This window comes from Panthera leo, chromosome C2 (assembly GCF_018350215.1).
Source record: "Panthera leo isolate Ple1 chromosome C2, P.leo_Ple1_pat1.1, whole genome shotgun sequence".
NCBI classification, from domain to species: domain Eukaryota; kingdom Metazoa; phylum Chordata; class Mammalia; order Carnivora; family Felidae; genus Panthera; species Panthera leo.
In genome coordinates this window covers 68,972,347-68,992,212 of record NC_056687.1, presented here as the reverse complement: position 1 = coordinate 68,992,212, position 19,866 = coordinate 68,972,347, and the positions used below count along the sequence as shown (strand labels likewise).

At 43.9% G+C, this 19,866-nt stretch overlaps 1 protein-coding gene across 5 annotated transcripts in view; it reads left to right on the top strand.

The window, feature by feature from the left end:
* Positions 1-19,866, top strand: part of MYLK (myosin light chain kinase) — a 278,996-nt gene that overhangs the window by 94,436 nt on the left and 164,694 nt on the right. For all 5 annotated transcript variants that reach the window (XM_042903128.1, XM_042903127.1, XM_042903126.1 and 2 more), the window contains one exon: positions 4,573-4,740. In XM_042903128.1, coding sequence (XP_042759062.1) covers positions 4,576-4,740 — 165 coding nt within the window. In that variant the 5' untranslated portion in view covers positions 4,573-4,575. The remainder of the gene's footprint in view (positions 1-4,572; positions 4,741-19,866) is intronic.

Genomic DNA, 19,866 nt, shown 5'->3' with positions numbered 1-19,866 from the left:
ACAGATTCTGTTTATGCTGCTGATGCCAGTGGGTGGGGTGATGGGCTGAGCGAAGCTGTTTGGTGTGTCTGGCCAGCCTGGGACTGGACTCTAGTCCTGCTCGCCTAATAGTTAAGTAACCACCCCACCCCCTACCACCACCTTATGGGGGACTGGATGTCTCCTGGCTATATTGACTTGCCTGTTCCTTTTCTAACCATGAAGCCAGACCTCCCCTACATATAGATGACTTTTATCCTCTGTGCTCTTGGAGCCAAGCACTTTCCCAGTGATGATAGCATCCAGGGCCTTCAGGAGATTTAGAGGGATCTCAGAAGATCTTGGTTCAGGACAGTTTGTAGAGAGGGTCCTGAGCCTGATGTCACCACTCTTCGTTTCCAGCTGCCCAGAAAGCATAAGGGGGACAGTCTTGTGTCTTCCAAAGCCAGACCTAAGAGCAGAAGGGGAGGCACATTCCCTGTCCCCTGTCCTCTGTGTGGTTCCTAAGCTTCTGCTACTACATCTCCCTTTACTGGGGACAGTAGGAAACATCTCATCTGGGTCATGGGGCCCTCTAGGAGGCCTGCAGGGTATGACTGAGGTCAGACTTGGGTTTGGTTTCTACCTCTTAGCTCTATGACCTTGGACAAGCTTTATTGGCTTTCTGAGCTTGCCTCCTCCTTTGTGAAAGGAGCATAGTCAGAACTGCCTTGTAAGACTATGGGGACTGCCCATTCTGTGGCAGTGCTGGGACAGACGTGACGCTGCTGAGGGAGGCTGCGGTGGTCCTGGAGCCCTCCTTCCCTGCCTCCTCACAGAGTGCTGCCATCTACTTCCTACTACCGGTCACAGTAATCCTGCTCAGATACTTTTGCCCTGAAGGTCACCGGGCTGGCCTGGGCTCCTTGCTGTTCTCAGTGGAGAGGGTTGGTGTCCTGCAGGGTCGGGAGAGTGGTTTCCCTTTGGGACCTGGATGATGGCAATGGTGATTAGCTACCACTGATTGAACCCCTTTCATGCTGTTCTGTGTGTTTTATATGTGCTCTCACTCAAATCCCATCCTCCCTGTGACACTCTGAGGCTGATGTTATCACAGCCATTTTACAGAAAAGGAAACTGAGGCCGAGAGACTTGAAGTACCTTACAGTTCACAGCTGGAAAGTAACAGTGCCCCTGGATTTGTGGCAGGGTCTGATCCTCATGAAACCTATGCCCTCCCCTACCACCTCCCCCTGCTGGCAACAGAGTGTATCTGTCCCCTCCTCAGTGGTATCAGAGGAGGGCACAGCGAGCAGTGTCCCCTCTAGGGGATGGTCCTAGGTAGCTGTGCAGGACTTAAGAACCCCATTCCTTCCCTACCACCGTGTAACCACACTTGCCACGCACATGTCATTGTTCATTGCTGTATCCCAAGCACCTCACTTGGCACATGGTTGATGTTCAAGAGATATATTTTACTTGACTGAATGAATATATCCTGACTTTTGCCATTAAAATATCACAATTACTTTGAAATTGTTGTGTGAACATATACAAACACGATGATATAAATATGGCAAAATGTTCTTTGTTGAATCTACATGATGGGTATTTGAGGTGCTTGTTTTCGCATTCTTTCAACTTTTGTGTATGTTTGAAATTTTCCATAGTAAAACTTATTTTGAGTTTAAAATTCCTATATCATTCAATTCCTATCATTATCTTCCTTGTAAATATACACTCGCATAACCCCCTGATATTCCACTGTGTTTAACCAGTTCCCACTGTTGCATATTTAACTGGGTCTTTCTTTCTATTTCTACTCCACAGGATAATTTTTCTATTTCTTCTGCTATAAATAATGTGATTAGCCTTCTTAGATATAAATTTTGTGCTGCGTCTCTGATTCTTGCCTAATAATACATTTTCTAAATGGAGGCTTTCTGGGAGGAGAGATAGACTTTTTTTTTTTTTTTTTTTCCAGAATCTCTCTGCCAAATTGCTTTCTGGAGAGATCACACCAATTTACATTCCCCCCAGGAGGGTGTGAGTGAAACACCTTACCACAGTCTTCCCAGCACTTCATGTTATCTTGTTTTTTAAATGCCTGTTTGGTCAGTTTTTGAAAAAGAAGATAGGTTGTTCTTAATTTGCGCTCTTGCATTCTTACTGAGACCAGGCAGTATCCATTTGTTCAGTGGTCATTCGGTGTCTTCAGTGAGCCACCCACATCATAGCCTCTGCCCGTTTATCTGCTGGGCTGTTTTCTTCTCAGATGTAAAGTATTCCAGTCCTTTGTTTTTGTTGCAAACAATTGTTCCCAGACTATCATCCATCTTCTAATGTTGTTGATGGTATGTTTTTTGTTTGTTTGTTTTTAATTTAAATTCAAGTCAGTTAATGTACAGTATAGTCTTGCCTTCAGGAGTAGAACCCAGTGATTCATCTCTTATGTATGACACCCAGTGCTCATCCTGAAAAGTGCCCTCCTTAATGCCCGTCACCCATTTAACCCATCCTCCCACCGACTTCCCCTCCAGCAACCCTCAGTTTATTCTCTGTACTTAAGAATCTCTTATGGTTTGCCTCCCTCTCTTTTTTTAATCTTATTTTTCCTTCCCTTCCCCTATGTTCATCTGTTGAGGTTCTCAAATTCCACATATGAGTGAAATCATATATCTGTCTTTCTCTGTTTCACTTAGCATACTGCACTATAGTTCCATCCATGTTGTTGCAAACGGCAAGATTTCATTGTTTTTCATTGCTGAGTAATATTCCATTGTATATATAAACCACACCTTCTTTACCCATTTATCAGTTGCTGGACATTTGTTTGACATGCAGAAAAATCTTAATTTTATATGTGATATGCTAACGGCTGTCTGCTTTTTCACTTGTTACCCCAACCTCAGACCCTGTTTCCACCAGCCAACAGACTGCTTACAGGAGGCAAGAGAGCCAGTGGTTAAGAGTAGGAGCCCTGGCACCAGACTCCTGGATTCAAATGCCAGTTCTGGCCCCTACTAAACGCCATGACCTTGGGCAAATTTCTTAATCTCATTGTGCCTCAGTTTCTAATCTATAAAATGGGGATGATAAGATTATCTGCCTCATAGTGTTGTGAGGAGCAAATGAGTTGTTATTTAAAAGTGCTTAGCATAGTTCCTGATAGATAGTGCTACATAAGTTTTGCTTCTACTGTTATCTACTGCCGTGAGCCTGTGAATCTTACCATTTGGAAAGGATTTTGTTTGCAAAGTTAATACCTTTTCAGCAAAAGAGAAAGCTAGGTTTGTCAAGCAGGGGATGTGCCCTGTCACAAACAAACCTAAGTCTTTGTTACTTTAACTTGAGCTTCAGAAGACACATGCCTACTTTATTGTTGTTAAATGTTGTCAAACTTACACTAACTAATTACATGCCCCAGATACCGCTGTTCCATGGCAAGTAAGACGTGGTCCCCAACCTTGAGTTGTTCCAGCCTGGTGAGGCTCCCACCTGGACTTGGAACCTTGAGCAGGGATACTTAAGACATTATTCCACCTGGTGCCCTTGGGTATCCAGTGACTTTGACTGGGGTCTGACTGCCCAGCTTCTTCTCAGCTGCTGCTTGTTCTCCCAGCCTTGTCCTCCAGTCTTTCCTGTGCATTTGGGGAACTCCTCCTCCCCCATCTTTCCCACAAATCCCTTCTTTACTTATGAGAACCCCTGAGTCTCTTTCTGTTGCTTCCCACCAAGATCTGAGATTCACACCTGTTACCAATTCCACTAAGGAAGTCCCTTTGTTCCTGCTAACATGCCAGTCCCCATCTACATCCTGTCCTGTCCCACCTGGGCCCTGTGCCAGGAGCCGGGAGCCTGAGGTATTCTTGCCAGTGATGCCATCATTTTGCTTTGTCTCTTTGGGCTAGTGACTTACCCTCTCTGGGCTCAGTTATAAACAGAAGAATTTGCCTGAATAATCTTAGAATGTTCCCTTCCCTAATGTTCTGTGACCTTCGAGGCTTTCCACGATCTAGTCCCTAGATGTGGGATGTCCTCCCTAGATGTGCTTCCTTCTCTCCATTCATCTGTTCACTTTCACCTCACTTCACCTCGGCCGGGATTCTTGCTGTTTTAACCCCAACTCTTTCCTTTCTGGGAATATGGATCCTGTTTTTCTTTAGCCTGTGAACTCTCATAGTTCACGCAAAAGCAGCTTTTACTTTCTGCCATGAATGCCTGATGTACTTGTTGATCCTGAAGGCCAATGACTATTAACTACTGATTTTAGCTGTCAGTTGTAGAAATGCTGAGATCAGCTGGTCTCTCCATTCTTATCCTACCTGCCCCTTTCCTAGAAGTTCTCCATTGGGTTCTGAGGAGGCCAGCATGTGGTCCTGGTGCTGGTGTCTGGGCCAGGCTGGGACTTACCCTGGCAGCCTTGCGTGTGGAGCACACAGAGCTTCTCATTCCCAGAGAGGAGCTCTAACAGACCCTGATGTAACGGGGTGCCTGTTCCCCACAGAACCCACGACACAGGGGCCCCACCAACACACTGGGAATGCTCGCCACGCATAGGGATGAGGGCTTATACTTTGTCTCATCTGACCTGGTCTTCCTTCCTGTTTGCAGACCATGGGGGATGTGAAGCTGGCTGCCTCAACACAGGTTTCCAAAACCTCCATCAGTGTGGATCACTCGAGAGTCGGTTCCATGCCCCTGACCGAGGCCCCTGCTTTCATTGTGCCCCCTCGGAACCTCTGCATCAGAGAAGGAGCCACCGCCAAGTTTGAAGGGAGGGTAAGAAGCATGGCTGGAGGGGAGGCTGGAGAAGAGATGGGCAAGGTCATCACTGCTTCTCGAGCCCTTTCCTCAGCAGGCTGGATCTGGCGGAAGGCCTGGTTTTCTTTGGACCCACACATAAAGTGAATATATTTCAGTTTGACCGACTTCTTTTGTTTATGATTGACTTTGGTCTGTGTCGGACAGCTCGAGGGTGGGAAGTGGCACTGAGGTGTTTTGCTGTTAATGTAGGTCATTACATTATGTGCTGCCTAATTATAGAAGATGACATGGGCTGGTGGCAGGAACCATACAGCTTGGGTTTAAATATATGTCCTCAAATCTGGACAGTTGAGAACCGACTGTAGCTTTTCTTTCACTTTCTTCTTCAAAGGAGTATTTCATTAACTAGCCCTCTCATGTGTCATCTTGGCACATCCAGAATAGTGGGGTGGAAGATAAGACCCCTTATCAGTTTGGTCCCCTTGTGCTAATTAATATTGGTCTCTTGCTCTTCCTGGGCCTCCATTTCTTCTGCAAATGGGTGTGATAATTCCTTGCCCACCTTGTACTAGAAAGGAGAAGAAGATGAGGACATTGAAGAGTAGCTGTGAGAGTCCTGAGGTTATTATGCCTGAGTGAAGGGACCTGTGGTGAGCTGCTGGCTCAGGCCTCCAGGACGTCAAATTATCCACCTGACATGGAGATGCATGTGCAAGTCAGGAATGTTTGCAAGTAATATTTGTCCTGGGATTAAACGTGGGGAATCTACCCCAGGAAACACTTTAGAGGCTAGAAGGCTTTGATTGAGCAAAAGACAGCTGAGGTGATGAGAAATTCATAGGTTGCGTTATAAATCTACAATTTAAGAGCAGGCTCCTATGTGCTTGTGGGAAGGATGGGGTCAAGTGCATCACCATCCCAGATGACACCGGACCTTGCCTTTGTTTAAGCACTAGGTCTGGCTTTGTGCAGGATGGCCCTCACCATCTTTGTGCAGGGTGCCCTGGGATGGACGCTTTTCATGGGCCCTGTGGTTAAGACTGTTTGCCAGTGAATCTGACCTTCCCCCTGAAGAAGATCGTGGGGGAATGTTGGTGATGCTGCTGAGGGTTCTGTTTCTTCTTTCTGGGCCCCTGCTGGAATGAGAGATCTTTTCTGTTGCCCTGACTGTGGGCCCTGCATCCCCACAGCTGGCAGGAAAGAAACAACAGAAGAATCCCTGGGGATTTAGAAATGGCTTAAAGCCATGAAAAGGAGTAACATACTGATTCACGCTGCAATGTGGATGCACATTGAGAAGATTATGCTAAGTGAGACAAGCCAGGCACAAAAAAAGACCACATGGTGAATGTCCTTGTGGGTATGAGATGTCCAGAATAGGCAAACCTATCATAGATCTGTGGTCGTTGGGGGTCAGGGGGGAGTGGGGAGGGACTGCTAATAGGTAGAGGGTTTCTGTTGGAGATGATGGAGGTGTTCTAGAATTAGATCATGATGGTGGCTGTTCCACTTTGTGAATGTGTTCTAAAACACTGACTTTATACTTAAAAATCAAAACATAAAAAATGAACTTGAAAAATAGCTTAGCAAACTTATCTCACCTCCAGTACCTACACTCCTGCCCAACTGCCTCTGAGAGACGAACTCCTCCTCAAATTCAGGCAGACATAGAGAGGAAGAGAGGACTTAGCTTCCTTTATACGTGGTGGTGCTTCTGCTTCCTTTGCTGCCTTTGAAAGCCATGAAGGAACCGGGCCCTTGAGTTACTTGATTTGGAACCTTTGTGGAATGAGTGCTGACCCAGGAATCGGCACACTGAGTTCTTTGTTGCTTGGTCATCGTTCGGTTGGCTTTATACATTCTGTGGATGTGGTGGCTTTCCAGGTGGCTTTCATACATTCTGTGGACCAGATAGGTTTCCCTATCTGAGAAGAAACAACTAGCCTACATGAGTGTGAAGAAAATGAGTTGAGGAAGAAAATGGTAAAACCACTTCATAAAGTTAACAAGTGTAGGAATACAGTAGTATTTTTTTAAATGAGGTGAAATTCATGCATCATAAATTTAACCATCATAAAGTAAACAATTCAGTGGATTTAATGCATTCACATTGTAGACCTGCAGTATTCTTGTAGTATAGCATTCTCTATTTGAAATTTTTATTTTGCTAATGTTTATGAAACTTGACTTTCTTTTTATTAAAAAATTTTTTTATGTTTATTTTTGAGAGAGAGAAAGAGAGTGAGTGTGAGCAGGGGAGGGGCGGAGAGAGAGGGAGACACAGAATCGGAAGCAGGCTCCAGGCTGTCAGCAGAAAGCCTGATGCAGGGCTTGAACCCACAAACTGTGAGATCATAACCTGAGCCGGAGCCACACACTTAACCGACTGAGCCACCCAGGCACCCCGAAAGTTGACTTTCTATATTACATGTGGATTATATGTCAAAATGAATGTATTCCTTAAAAGTCAGCCTGCACAGCTACTTTACCCCTTCCAACCTGCCTGGAATGAACACAGAACAACACCTTGCAGGCATGTGATGGATAGTGGACACAGAAGGAAGACAATTCCAGAGAGATCTTAGATGGAGTGTCTGGCTCCATCTGAGAGCTTGCATATGGAAAGGCAGAGGGAGAGGCTGTCATAGAAAGCACTCTGAAACTAACATGCTGCAAGTGTGTGTAATCTCCATAGCAAAGGGCACAGAGGGATGTTTTGCATCAAGGAAGAACCACCTCAAAAGATTACAGAATGAGGATGCTGGTTGTTTTGCTAGCAGAGATGGGAATAGGGAGTGTTACTGACCTAATGCTCTCAGAGAAGGAAGAGGTAAGGTGGTGTGGGCCTGGAGTGGCGTTGGGCTTTGAGCAGGAGTTGCTAGTTATAAAAGACTGAGCAGGGTTACCCACTGAGTGTAGTCAGTGGTTCTCTGCCTCCAGGGCATGTTACTCTGCTGCAGCCACTAGACCCTGCCTGCAGCGGACCTCTCCCTCCAGGAGCTAGGGTGCATCCTGTTCTAGATGCCCATTCTGCACAAACCGGTCCTGGTGTCTGTCACAGCCGCTTCGGGAATCTCTGCTCTTCAGTATCTGGGCTCTGGCAGAATCTCTTATGAGTGAGTGACTTTTTAAAATTAAGCTTCTTCTCAGGTCCAGGCTGGTGCCCGTCGCAGCAGGCATGAACCCCCCCCTCTCGTAGTGGCAGTCCCTAAGAGCTCCATCCACTCCCCTCTTTAAAGTTGCCACCACCAGCTCGAGTCCTAAAGCCTGGCATGGAAAGTGCCAAGATGTCCCAGCTTCTTCAGCTCAGGGCACAAGGACCCTCCCATCACTTCAGGGAAACACTGTGGACACCAGGATGTGAGAAAGTTATAAAGGTTTGCTTCCTGCTGCCTTCTGAAGCTGGTAATTAGAAGTTGGTTCAAGCTTGTACTTTTTGGTCGTATTCCTGAAAGAGAGAAATTTGTTGCTACCCTGCCCTCACTTCCTTATTATACCTATATTTAGGCCAAGGATTTAATGAATGCTTTCCTCCAATAAAGCCCCTCTTTCTATTAAGAAGATTTGGTTGACATGAAGGTAGGACCATAGGTGCTCCTGGGGCTTATATCTTTCTGAGAAGCTCCAAACTATGAGATGTTCAGCTCTGTAGGTCTCAGTACCTCCCATCCATCAGGGCTTTTGCTCTTTATTATGGCTGACCCATTACCAATTCCCTTTGCCCTTGATCTTTTCTACTCTAGAAGCTACTGTAGAGGCTTCCTTTGCAGATAGAGGTGGCTCAGTGACACATTCTGGCTGAAGTTGGCTAGGAAACTTCTGGGAAAGCTCTTGCTTTTCATTCTTTTTTTTTTTTTTAACAGGTTTATTTTATTATTATTCTTATTTTGAGAGAGAGGTGCATATGTCCACACCAGAGCAGGAGAGGGGCAGAGGAAGAGGGAGAGAGAATCCCAAGCAGGCTCCATGCCCAGTGCAGAACCCAAAGTGGGGCTTGATTTCATGACCATGAGATCATGACCTGAGCCAAAAATCAAGAATCGGATACTTAACCAACTGAGCCAGCCAGGTGCCCTATTATTATTATTATTATTATTATTATTATTATTATCATTATTATCATTATTAGTTTGCTTTTCTGATTAAAAAAAATCACTGGTGCTCTCATGTTCCACCCCTTCTCTGCCTCCTGCCTTGAATGCAAGTATGATGCCTGATGCTCAGCAGCCATATTGAAACCATGAGGCAACAAATCAGAACACTGAGGATTGGTTGGGTTGGGCATAGGATGGGGATACAGCGGTGGGGGAGCATAATGACCAGCAACTAAGAGACAAAATGTCCTAAGGCTTAAACACTTTATTAGATAGGATCTTTGACTGTGGTTATTCACACAAGAAATTTTACAGAAACATATTCCTAACTGATAAACACCCAATGATGCATGTGGAGATACTCTGTCTTTAACTGATGGCAATAAATAAGGAAGAAGACATAGCACAGAGAAGAACTAAAAAACTCCTTCAGATCAGACAGAGAAAGACAAATAGTGTATGATCTCTCTTACATGTGGAATCTAAAAAAAAGAAAAAAAAAACCCCAAACTCATAGATACAGAGAACAGATTGGTGGTTGCCAGAGGTGGGGGTGGGGTGTGGGCAAAATGGGTAAAGGCAGAAATGTACAAAGTTACAGTTATAAAATAAATAAGTCATGGAGATGTCACGTACAGCATGGTGACTATAGTTAACAGTACTGTATTGTATATTTAAAAGTTGCTAAGAGAGTAGATCTTAAAAGTTCTCATCACAAGAAAAAAAAATTATAACCGTGTGTCATGATGGATGTTAACTAGATTTACTGTGGTGATCATTTCACAGTATATACTTATATCCAACCATTGGGTTGTATACCTGAAACTAACGTAATATTGTAGGTCAATTATATTGCAATAAAAAAGGGATAAAAAACTTCTTTAGATCCTTACCAAATAGACCAGTAGTGATGAGAGTACCTTATTCTGAGTTGAAGGTGGCCCTGCAGTTAACAGCATTCTAGAAGAATTCATTCTTTCCTGACTGTAGCCTTTGGCCTGAACTGACAGGGTCTAGGATCTATGAGAGGAAGTCAGTCATATGGATTTAGGAGGTAAGTTAATATCATTTAACTGTTAATGACATTTTCTATAATATCATTCTAGAAAACCACTATTCAATCAGGGTCTACTGAGTAGGCCAAACCTGCCTACCTTTTAAAAAATTTTCTTGGCTCTGTCAACCGGAGACTATATTTTCAGAAACTCGTAAAGCTTTGGATCTCTATCTCTTCAGTACTACCTTTAGATCCAGGCAGTGAGCCCACATTCTAGAAACCCTGGCTCCTTCATCTGGTTGTACCCTCACCTCACAGCAGGGCATCTGTCTGCCCCAGGGATGTGCCCACTGGAGCCACACCATCCCCCGTGTTCTGAGCACCCAGGCACCCAGGGTTCTCTACCCAATGACCCTGACCCCACTCCAATGCCTGTGTAGACCTCTTCCCGTGAGAAGGCCTGCTGGGCCTGAATGGGGTGGTCAAGGGGAAGCTGCTTGCTTGGGGGAACAAGTCCGTAGACAAAACTCAGATGTGGGGCTCTGTTGTCTGCCCACATGCATGGGGGACCCCCACAGCACAGGCTGCCGTGAGGGTGAGAACAGTAGTATCCTGGACTGTGCTGCTGGTGATGAACCTCTCCGGGACCCCAGGCGCGGGGGCCTCCTTGGGCAGATAGCCAGGGCCCCACCAGTGCCAGGGGCTGACGGGAACCCTTCCAGCTGTCCTGTTGCCCATACAGGCAGCTGAAGTGCCGATGGACTGCTTCCCCCAGCACAGAGTCACATATGAAAGGAGCAAGCTGGTGGGGAAATATACTGAAATTACTGGAGATTTCTTCCCCTTCGCCCTGGAATTCATTCTTACCAGAAAAAGCAAACATGGTGATAAGCCCTGGCTGTGCCGTGAATCAAATGAGCTGATACTTCAGTGCCTCTTGAGAAGTCCGGCCCAAGTGAGGCTTTTATCCAAACTGAGGGTCTCTGTGTTTACTGAAGTGGGCTTCCAAATGAAGAGCCAGCCTGACCTCATCAAGGCATGTTTATATTTAAGTCATGGAGGGTGGAGGAAGGGAACGGAGAAGACCTGACCCACAAAAGCATGAATAATTCCTCAGTTTTCCACTTTAGCAATGGTAGTATCCAGCCCACATTAACTTCTTCCCAGTTTACTTCTTTTGGGTTTTTTTTTTAATTAATTTTTTTTGAATGTTTATTTTTGAGAGAGAGAGAGAGAGAGAGCGTGCGCATGAGTGGGGGAGGGGCAGAGAGAGAGGGAGACACAGAATCTGAAGCAGACTCCAGGCTCCGAGCTGTCAGCACAGAGCCCGACACGGGGCTCGAACTCACGAGCTGTGAGATCATGACCTGAGCCGAAGTCGGACGCTCAATTGACTGAGCCACCCAGGTGCCCCCCCTTTTTTTTTAATTTAAATTTTAGTTAACATACAGTGCAGTATTGGTTTCGGGAGTGTAATTCAGTGATTTATCACTTACATACAACACCAAGTGCCCTCCTTATACCCATCACCCATCTAGCCCATCCCCCACCCACATCCCTCCATCAATCCTGTTTCTTCTCTTTTTACGGTTAAGAGTCCCTTGTGGTTTGTTTCCCTCTTTTCTTCCCCCCCCCCCTTCCTATATGTTCAACTGCTTTGTTTTTAAATTCCACATTTCCACATGTGAGTGAAATCGTGTAGTATTTGCTTTTCTCTGATTGACTTATTTCACTGGGCGTAATACCTTCTAGTTCCATCCACATCACTGCAAATGGCAAGGTTTCATTCTTTTTTTTTTTTTTAATGTTTGTTTATTTTCGAAAGAGAGAGAGAGTGTGAGCAGGGGAGGGGCAGAGAGAGAGGGAGACACAGAAACCGAAGCAGGGTCCAGGCTCTGAGCTATCAGAACAGAGCCTGATGCGGGGCTCGAACTCACGAACTGTGAGATCATGACCTGAGCCAAAGTCAGATGCTTAACCGACTGAACCACCCAGGAACCCCAAGACTTCATTCTTTGTGATGGCTGAGTAATATTCTATTGTGTATGTGTACACACACACACACACACACACGCACACTACATCTTCTTTATCCGTTCATCAGTCAATGGACATTTGGGCTCTCTCCATAGTTTGGCTATTGTTGATAGTGCTGCTATAGACATCGGGGTGCATGTTCTCATGCGAATCTGTATCTTTGTATCCTTTGGGTAAATACCTGATAGAATCATTGCTGGATTGTAGTTCACTTCTAACTCAGAAGTGCTTAACCACTTTGAGAAATTTGAGGGAAGTACCTGATTTGTTCTGTGCTTTCTGTCCTTAGGAATCTTGATGTAGTTCTGGAGACAAATGTGTATATATAAAACAGTAGGATATGACAGTGTATAATTAGAGGCTTGAAATAGTTCCACAAATTGCCCGTACTGTAGGAATTGAGAGGAGATTAAGGCAAAGTTTGCAGTGGCTTGGAAACCTGTTTCCCACTTTCTGACCCCTGGGCTTCCAGTTTGTCCTTCCACAGTGCAGGTCTGACCGTGCACCCCCTGCTGTGTGTCCCTGAGCCTTGTGTACAGCTCTTCAGCACTGCCTTAAAGGCCTTTGCCACCAGCTCCTAGGTCTCCAGCACTGTCCTGCTCTCCTCCCTTCCTCCTCCTAACATAGCCAGCCCTAGCCCTGCTCACCCAGCCCACAGCACACATAACGGGGACTTCATTCTGCTTTCACTTTTATGGAGAAAGGATAAATAAGGAAAATATTTTATCTTCCCTGTCAATCTGGGGTTAGGAATGGGGCAGAGTGTGAAAGGAAGGGAGGTAGCATTTGTTGATACCCTGTGGGGCATGTAAAATGTCAGCCCCATTTTTTTTTTATAGAGGAAGAACTGGGGCCTCAGAGCAATTATAAAACTTGTTACGGTGATGTCAGTAAGTTATGGAGGCAGTACTTTTGGGTCTAAATATGGCATTTCTCATACTATATGATGCCATCCCTGTCACACGTCTCATCTGGTTTTTTGAACTCAGTGACTGTTTCTTATTCATCTTTGTGCCCCAGGAGTAACACAGTGCCTGGCACATGATAGGTGCTCAGTAAATGTTTGGTTCCCCCAAGAACCAAGTTGGTGGGACCTAAGACTCTAGACTTCTTGCTAACTCAAGTTCATAGGGATTTTGTCTTATGTTTCTTATAGGGTCTTATCTCCCCTTATCCCATCCCAGTCCCTGTCTGGCCCTTCTAGACCCCTCACTGTTCACCCACACCCGTGCGTCCCTGCTCCTTTCCTTTCCTCAGGCCGTGCCTCTATCAAGAATGCCCTTTCTTGGGGTACCTGGGTGGCTCAGCCAGTTAAGTGTCAGACTCTTGGTTTCAGCTCAGGTCAGGATTTCACAGTTTGTGGGTTCTAACCCTGCTGTGTCAGACTCTGCCCTGACAATGTGGAGCCTGCTTGGGATTCTCTGTTTCCCTCTCTCTGCCCCTCCGCCACTCGCTCTCTCGCTCTCTCTCAAAATAAATAAACATTAAAAAAAATACCCTTTCTTCTCTTCTCCATCTCATCCAGAATAGGAGTCCAAATTAAATTCTGCCTCCTTCAGGCTACTCTCCTTAAGTATGCTTTCTTTGTAAAGCATTTTATTAGAGTACAGAAGAACCATGGTCATAGGATGTGGAATATTCCCAATAATCACATAAAATCATTCGTGAGTAATAACCACAGGAAAGAGTTGTCTTCTTTGGCCTTTTAAAAATGTATTATTTGTTAATCATATTTCTGCTTATAACCTTGTTATAGAGAAAAAAATTGTTTAATTGTTAAACTGAAAAATTCAAACAATGTAAGCAAGTTCCTTGCCTTGACCCTTACTTCTGTTCTCCAGAGGTAATCACTGTCAACAATTAGGGCATCCTTCCAGAAATGTTCTATGCACATAGAAGCGTGTATCTGCATTTGCTTTTATATTTACCAATGGGCCCATGTATGCATACCTATCTGCAACTTGGTCTTTTGACTTCACATCTTTTGGCATTTATTTTTCACATTAGCACATAGATCTACCTCATAGATCTAAACATGAACTTTCTAATACTCACTTGCTCCCTCTCTGAATTTCTGTAATGCTCACATGTATGATTCATCTTTACCTTTATCAATTTACAGTTTTATCAGTTATTGTTTATTGTCTTTTGTTTCCTCAGTGAGAATGAGTTGCCCAAGGTCTAGAGCGATATTATCCAGTAGGGTGGCCACTAGCCACATGTGGCTATTTCAGTTTAGGTTAAGATTAATTAAAATTAAATAAAATTTAAAATTCAGTTCCTCAGCCACTGCAATCACATTTTAAGTGCTCAGTATGCACACAGAGCTACTAGCTACTTTGTTGGGCCACACAGATTATTGAACATTTCTGTCATTGCAGAAAGTGCTGTTCGACAGGGCTGGTCGAGACCACTCTTACATTTAATTCAGTTCCCATAAACCAGAGACCCAGAGCCAGAAGAGATCTTAAAAATAGTTGTTCCTAAATGAATAAATAAATAAAAATAGTTGTTCCATTTACATTAGAGATAAGACATTAAATTCTTGAGCATTTATTTAGGGCATAAGATTCATTCGAAGAAAAATGTAATCTCTTCATGAAAGAATCTCTGTCTTCCATTTTCATTGAAGAAGGGTAATCTTACTATCCAGCAGACTTGAACATGCTCCCAAAGGTTCCCTGGCTGTCCATTTCAGGTGGCTCAGAAATTCTCAGGGCAAGGAGGCTGGCAGAGGGCTGCCTGGGTGTTACCGAGTTGCTGTAGTGTTCCATGGAAAGGCAGCAGAATGGGGCAAGTACGCTCAAACTATCGTTGTCAGCACATAGCCACTTCTGGTTCAAAATGTCAGAACTGAACAGACTTACTGACTTCTCCTCCCCCCAAATATGCCATTGAAATGAACAGATAGGGTTAAAAAGAGAATGAATTCTGAGCCGTACTGAGAACAGGGGTGGGAATGTGAGTGGGTGAGGGATTTTCTTGGGATTGCATGGAAGGCTGTATCAGCACCTCCCGCCATAGCAGATGAGTGGTGAGGCTTCAGCAGTGAGAGCCACGTACGTGAAGTAAAACCATGCAGAGATTAGGAGTGGGCTGTAGGACAGAGGTCAGGGTGACTAAAGGATGTTTTACTTAATATCCATACAGAGAAAACTAAAGTTCTTAGTATGGATATTAGGATCTCAGAAGAATGTCTTTTTACTTTGCCTGCAGGTGAAATGGTTGGATGGGCTGTCTGTCTAGTTGCTCTGTGCCCGAACTTTCTAAGTAAAGCCTGCCAGTAGGTGTGCCCCACTCAGGAGCACTGAGCTCACAGGCCCCTCATCTGGGGAGACAGGACTATACCCAAGGAATGGAAAACCCACACCAGCTACCTACATTTGGAAACTAGTTCTTCAGTTATAGATTATGAACAGTTCATTCATGGCCACCAGATGTTTGAAGAAAATATTTATACAATAGAATATTGTTATCAAAAAAAATTGCCCGGTTTTTAAAATCAACCCATAGACAAAGCTCAAAAGTGTTAGTTATAGTCACAGAATAGGAAGTAAACTCCGTGAGCTCTGCAAAGCCAAAAGTAAAGGGATCATGAGTGGTAAAATAGGGGCAGGAAAAGAGAGGAAGAGAAAACTCTAAAGACACTAATGTCCTCATCTGGCATTACTTCTTATCTGAGAAGTGAGGAGATACCATCTAAAGCAGATGGATCAAAAAATAAGTTTGAGGGGTGCCTAGGTAGCTCAGTCAGTTAAGCGACTGACTTTGGCTGAGGTCATGATCTCGTGGTTTGTGAGTTCGAGCTCCATGTCGGGCTCTGTGCTGACAGCTCAGAGCCTGGAGTCTGCTTCAGATTCTCTGTCTCCCTCTTTCTCTGCCCCTCCCCCACTCGTGCTCTGTCTCTCTTTCAAAAATAAATAAACATTAAAAAAAAAACAAAAAAAATAAGTTTGAGTATATGACTTAAAACCATAATACCAGAGGTAAAAAGTGGTCAGCCAGTTGGCCGTATTCGGCACACAGACCTTTTGTGTTTGGCCAGCTGTGTTCTCAAAAACTTTGAGCTAAGATTTACAAATGGAAAGCTTACACATCCAATTCATTTCTGAATGGCTTTGTTCAAAAAGTAAGCTTTGGCAATGCTTCCACGTAGCAGCATTTGGGCAGTGGGTGTTACCGCCTGCATCCAAGGGTGTCTTTGCCAGGTTGCTACAGTCCTCCCCATCCCTAGCCATGTCCTAGCACATGGACAAGAGTCTGTTGCCAGTTGTGACTTTGCCTTTTCCCTAGCCACGTTCGTGTTAATAGTGGGAGAGCAAAAGGTAGGCAGGGAGGGGCCCTCATGACACTTCTTGTCCACCCACTCCCTGTGCTTGTGTGTTCTGACCAGACTCCATAGGCATTTGAGTTTGTGATCTTGTCATCAATGTCCAATAGAAGATCTAACAGTCAAAACAAGACTGGCAAGGGGGAGGCAGTGTAAGTCAGTGAAATTCCTCATCATTCAGAGTGGGAATTCACTAAATGCTACCTAAATTCCTTAATCAAGAAATAGACACAGGATACTATCTAGAATTACAGATAAGAATGATAATAGAAAGATGATTTCAGTGCTTATAGCTGGAAAGTGATAGTATTGCAGGGAGGGGAAAGAGCGAAGGGGAAAGAAAACTTTTTGCTCTCAACTTTCACCTTTTATCTATGTTCATATTGCTTGAATTTTTAAACAATAGATAGGAATTACTTCTGAAGTTTCTAAAAACTACAATGAAATTGCCTAGGTATATCTATCTGAGCTCAGTGTCCAGATTCCACTTAATAAATGGTCATAGATGAATACACAATTTATATCAAAAGAAACAGGTAGGGGTGTCTGGGTGGCTCAGTCAGTTAAGCATCTGACTTCAGCTTAGGTCCTCATCTCACAGCTTGTGGGTTCAAGCCCTGCATTGGGCTCTGTGCTGACAGTTCAGAACCTGGAGCCTGCTTCAGATTCTGTGTCTCCCTCTCTCTCTGCCCCTCTCCCACTCACACTCTGTCTCTCTCTCTCTCAAAAATAAGTAAACATTTTTTTATTTATTTAAAAAATTTTTTTAAATTTAATGTTTATTTTTTTGAGGTGGAGGGAGGAGCAGAGAGAGACAGAGACAACAGAATCTGAAGCAAGCTCCAGGGTCGGAGCTGTTAGCACAGAGCCTAACGCAGGGCTTGAAATCACGAGCCATGAGATCATGACCTGAGTCAAAGTCGGATGCTTAACTGATGGAGGCACCCAAGTGCCCCAAAAATAAATAAACATTTGAAAACAATTTAAAAAATCGTGTCTTTATTTTTTAAATTTCACAGTGGTAGTTTACTTATCAGGGAGAAATAGAGAAGGCTGGTGCTATCTGGATGCATCTGTCTCCTTACTAAGGAGGCTTTTAGACACCTATTATTTTAACATGTTTCCAATTATCTTGACTTGAAATGGAAGCAAGATTCTGTGGCAAAATGAGCCACGAGAGATGGAGAGACCAAATTAGGCTCTTCTTACTCTGTGTGCTCACGGTGGCCCAAAGGGCAAGGTATGAAGTGCCAGGTTTGGCATTCATCAGTGCAGAGGCATAGGAGACATCAGTGTGGCCTGGCATAGATAGTTTCTGCAGGACCCAAGATGTTCACATTCCTTATAACATGCAACTTCCTTCCAACTTTAAATTAATAACTGAGATGCTACTTTTTAAAAAGTTGGCAAACATGAGTTGAGTTTCTTCTGTGCCCTGGACACCAGGACTACACAGAAAAATAGAATGTGATCCCCATGATCAGCAGTCTTGCAACTAATGGATTATCAATTTTGGTTACAGAAAATTAGACTTCTCCTCTCTGAAGCCTCTTCCAGCTCACTGTGTTCTTTTCCATTGCCACGTTCTAAAAGGGCTATATTCTGCACTCTGCAATTTAGAATGTAATTAGATGATTAACATAACATGTTTGGAAAGAACACTGGACTTGGGTTCTCATTTCTGTGAAGTTGCCTTAAAACTTTCAACAAACCACTCAACCTCCCTGAGTCTCAGATCCCTTCGTATCAGATCACAAGTTTGGTGTCCATTAGGCCCTTTGCGATCTGAAATTCAATTATTTATATACTGTCATGTGTGTTCCCTACTTCATATATCAATTTTTAAAAAACACACCTCAATCCCACCTCCTGGTAAGTGCCGAGTAAAGAAGGATTATTTGTTTGGCCTCTGGATTTTCTGAATTTTAATCACTTACATCATTAATGTTCCGCTTTTATTTATGGTAGACTTCAAGTGTTTGGAGTTGATTCATTTAACTAATGTTTATTGAGCACTTTACTATGAGTCAGGGACTGTGTTAGTTTAGAACAGGAAGGGTTTAAGGAGGCTAGACCCTCATTTGTGAAGATTATAGTGTTTGGGATCTACAAATCAGATTGGGAGTTGGACCAAATAATCTTGACAGTTGTTCCCATCTTTAACATTTTATTATTTTATTCCATTCCAACAACTTGGTTTGGAGTTTTCTTTGTATTTTGTTTTGATCATGTCTTATTTTTTAGTTAAGATATAATGACATATAGCATATTAGTTTCAGGTACACAACATAATGATTCAATATTTGTGTATATTGCAAAATGATCACTACAGTAGGATTAGTTAACATCCATCACCATAAATAGTTACAACATTCCTTTTCTTGTGATGAGAACTTCTAAGATCCACTCTTCCTAACAACTTTCAAATATATAATATGGTATTATTAACTATGGTCACCATTCTATACATTACCTCCCATGACTTACTTATTTTATAACTGGAAGTTTGCCTTCACCCATTTCACCCACCTCCCACCCCCTGCCTCTGGCAACCACCAGTCTGTCCTCTGTACCTGTGAACTCGTTTTTAGATTCTACATATAAGTGAGATCAAATGGTATTTGTCTTTCTCTGCCTGACTTACTTTACTTAGCATAATGCCTTCAGGGTCTGTCTATGTTTTCACAAATGACAGGATTTCCTTTTTTATAGCTGGATGATATTCTCATATATGAGAATATATATATGTGTGTGTGTGTGTGTGTGTGTGTGTGTGTGTGTGTGTGTATACACACACACACACACACACACACACACACACACACACACACACATATATAATATCTTCCCACTAGAGTCTGGACCCCACAAGAGTGCTGTCCAGATTCTACTCTGCTGCTACCAGGGAGCCCATCCTGCTTCTGGCCAGTTATTGTCTCCTCCCTTCTGAAGTCACCGGAGGTTTTCTCACATTGTCTATCTTTGGCTTTATGTGCTTGTCACTGGAATGAGAGCCCCTTGAGGGTGATTTCCTACTCGTTTTGGTGCTCTCCACAGGATCTAGGATGGTGCTCTGCCCATGGTAGGTTTTCAGGTTTCAGTAAGGCCTGAGTAGATTGTGGCTAACAAGGATGGATTTAAATACACTGGGGCACTATAGTCACCTTGGTGATGCCCAGATGCCATCCTTTGCAACATCTTTGCTTGGCGATTTGCTGGTTATCATGGGGAGCTGGCTTCTCTTAGGACCAGGGTGACAGTAGGAGGGCTGGGCTGGCATTCAGGTGCCTGGGTCTTTACTTCTAAGTCTCTCTGGCCCCTGAGCTTTAGTTTCCTCATCTATGAATGAGGAGATAAGACCAAATGACTCTCATGCTTCTTCCTGCTGTAATAGTCCATGATTCCATCAAAATAAAATTTAAATGAGGTTTTAGGGTAGAGACCTAGTGGTTTCACTAGTGTGTCCGGTGTTCCATGAAGCTTTGACACTCAGGAAGGACGACTCCAATGGCTGGTATACAGATTAATTTAGTTCAGCAAACAGTAGTTATAGGTAGGATGTATACCTGGGATAAAAACATGACAGAGAGGACCAAGAGTCTTTCCCTACATTCAAGGGATTCACATTCTCAAATCGCTGAGGCTGTGAATCTGCCCCTCCACGCCCACTCCACACACACCAG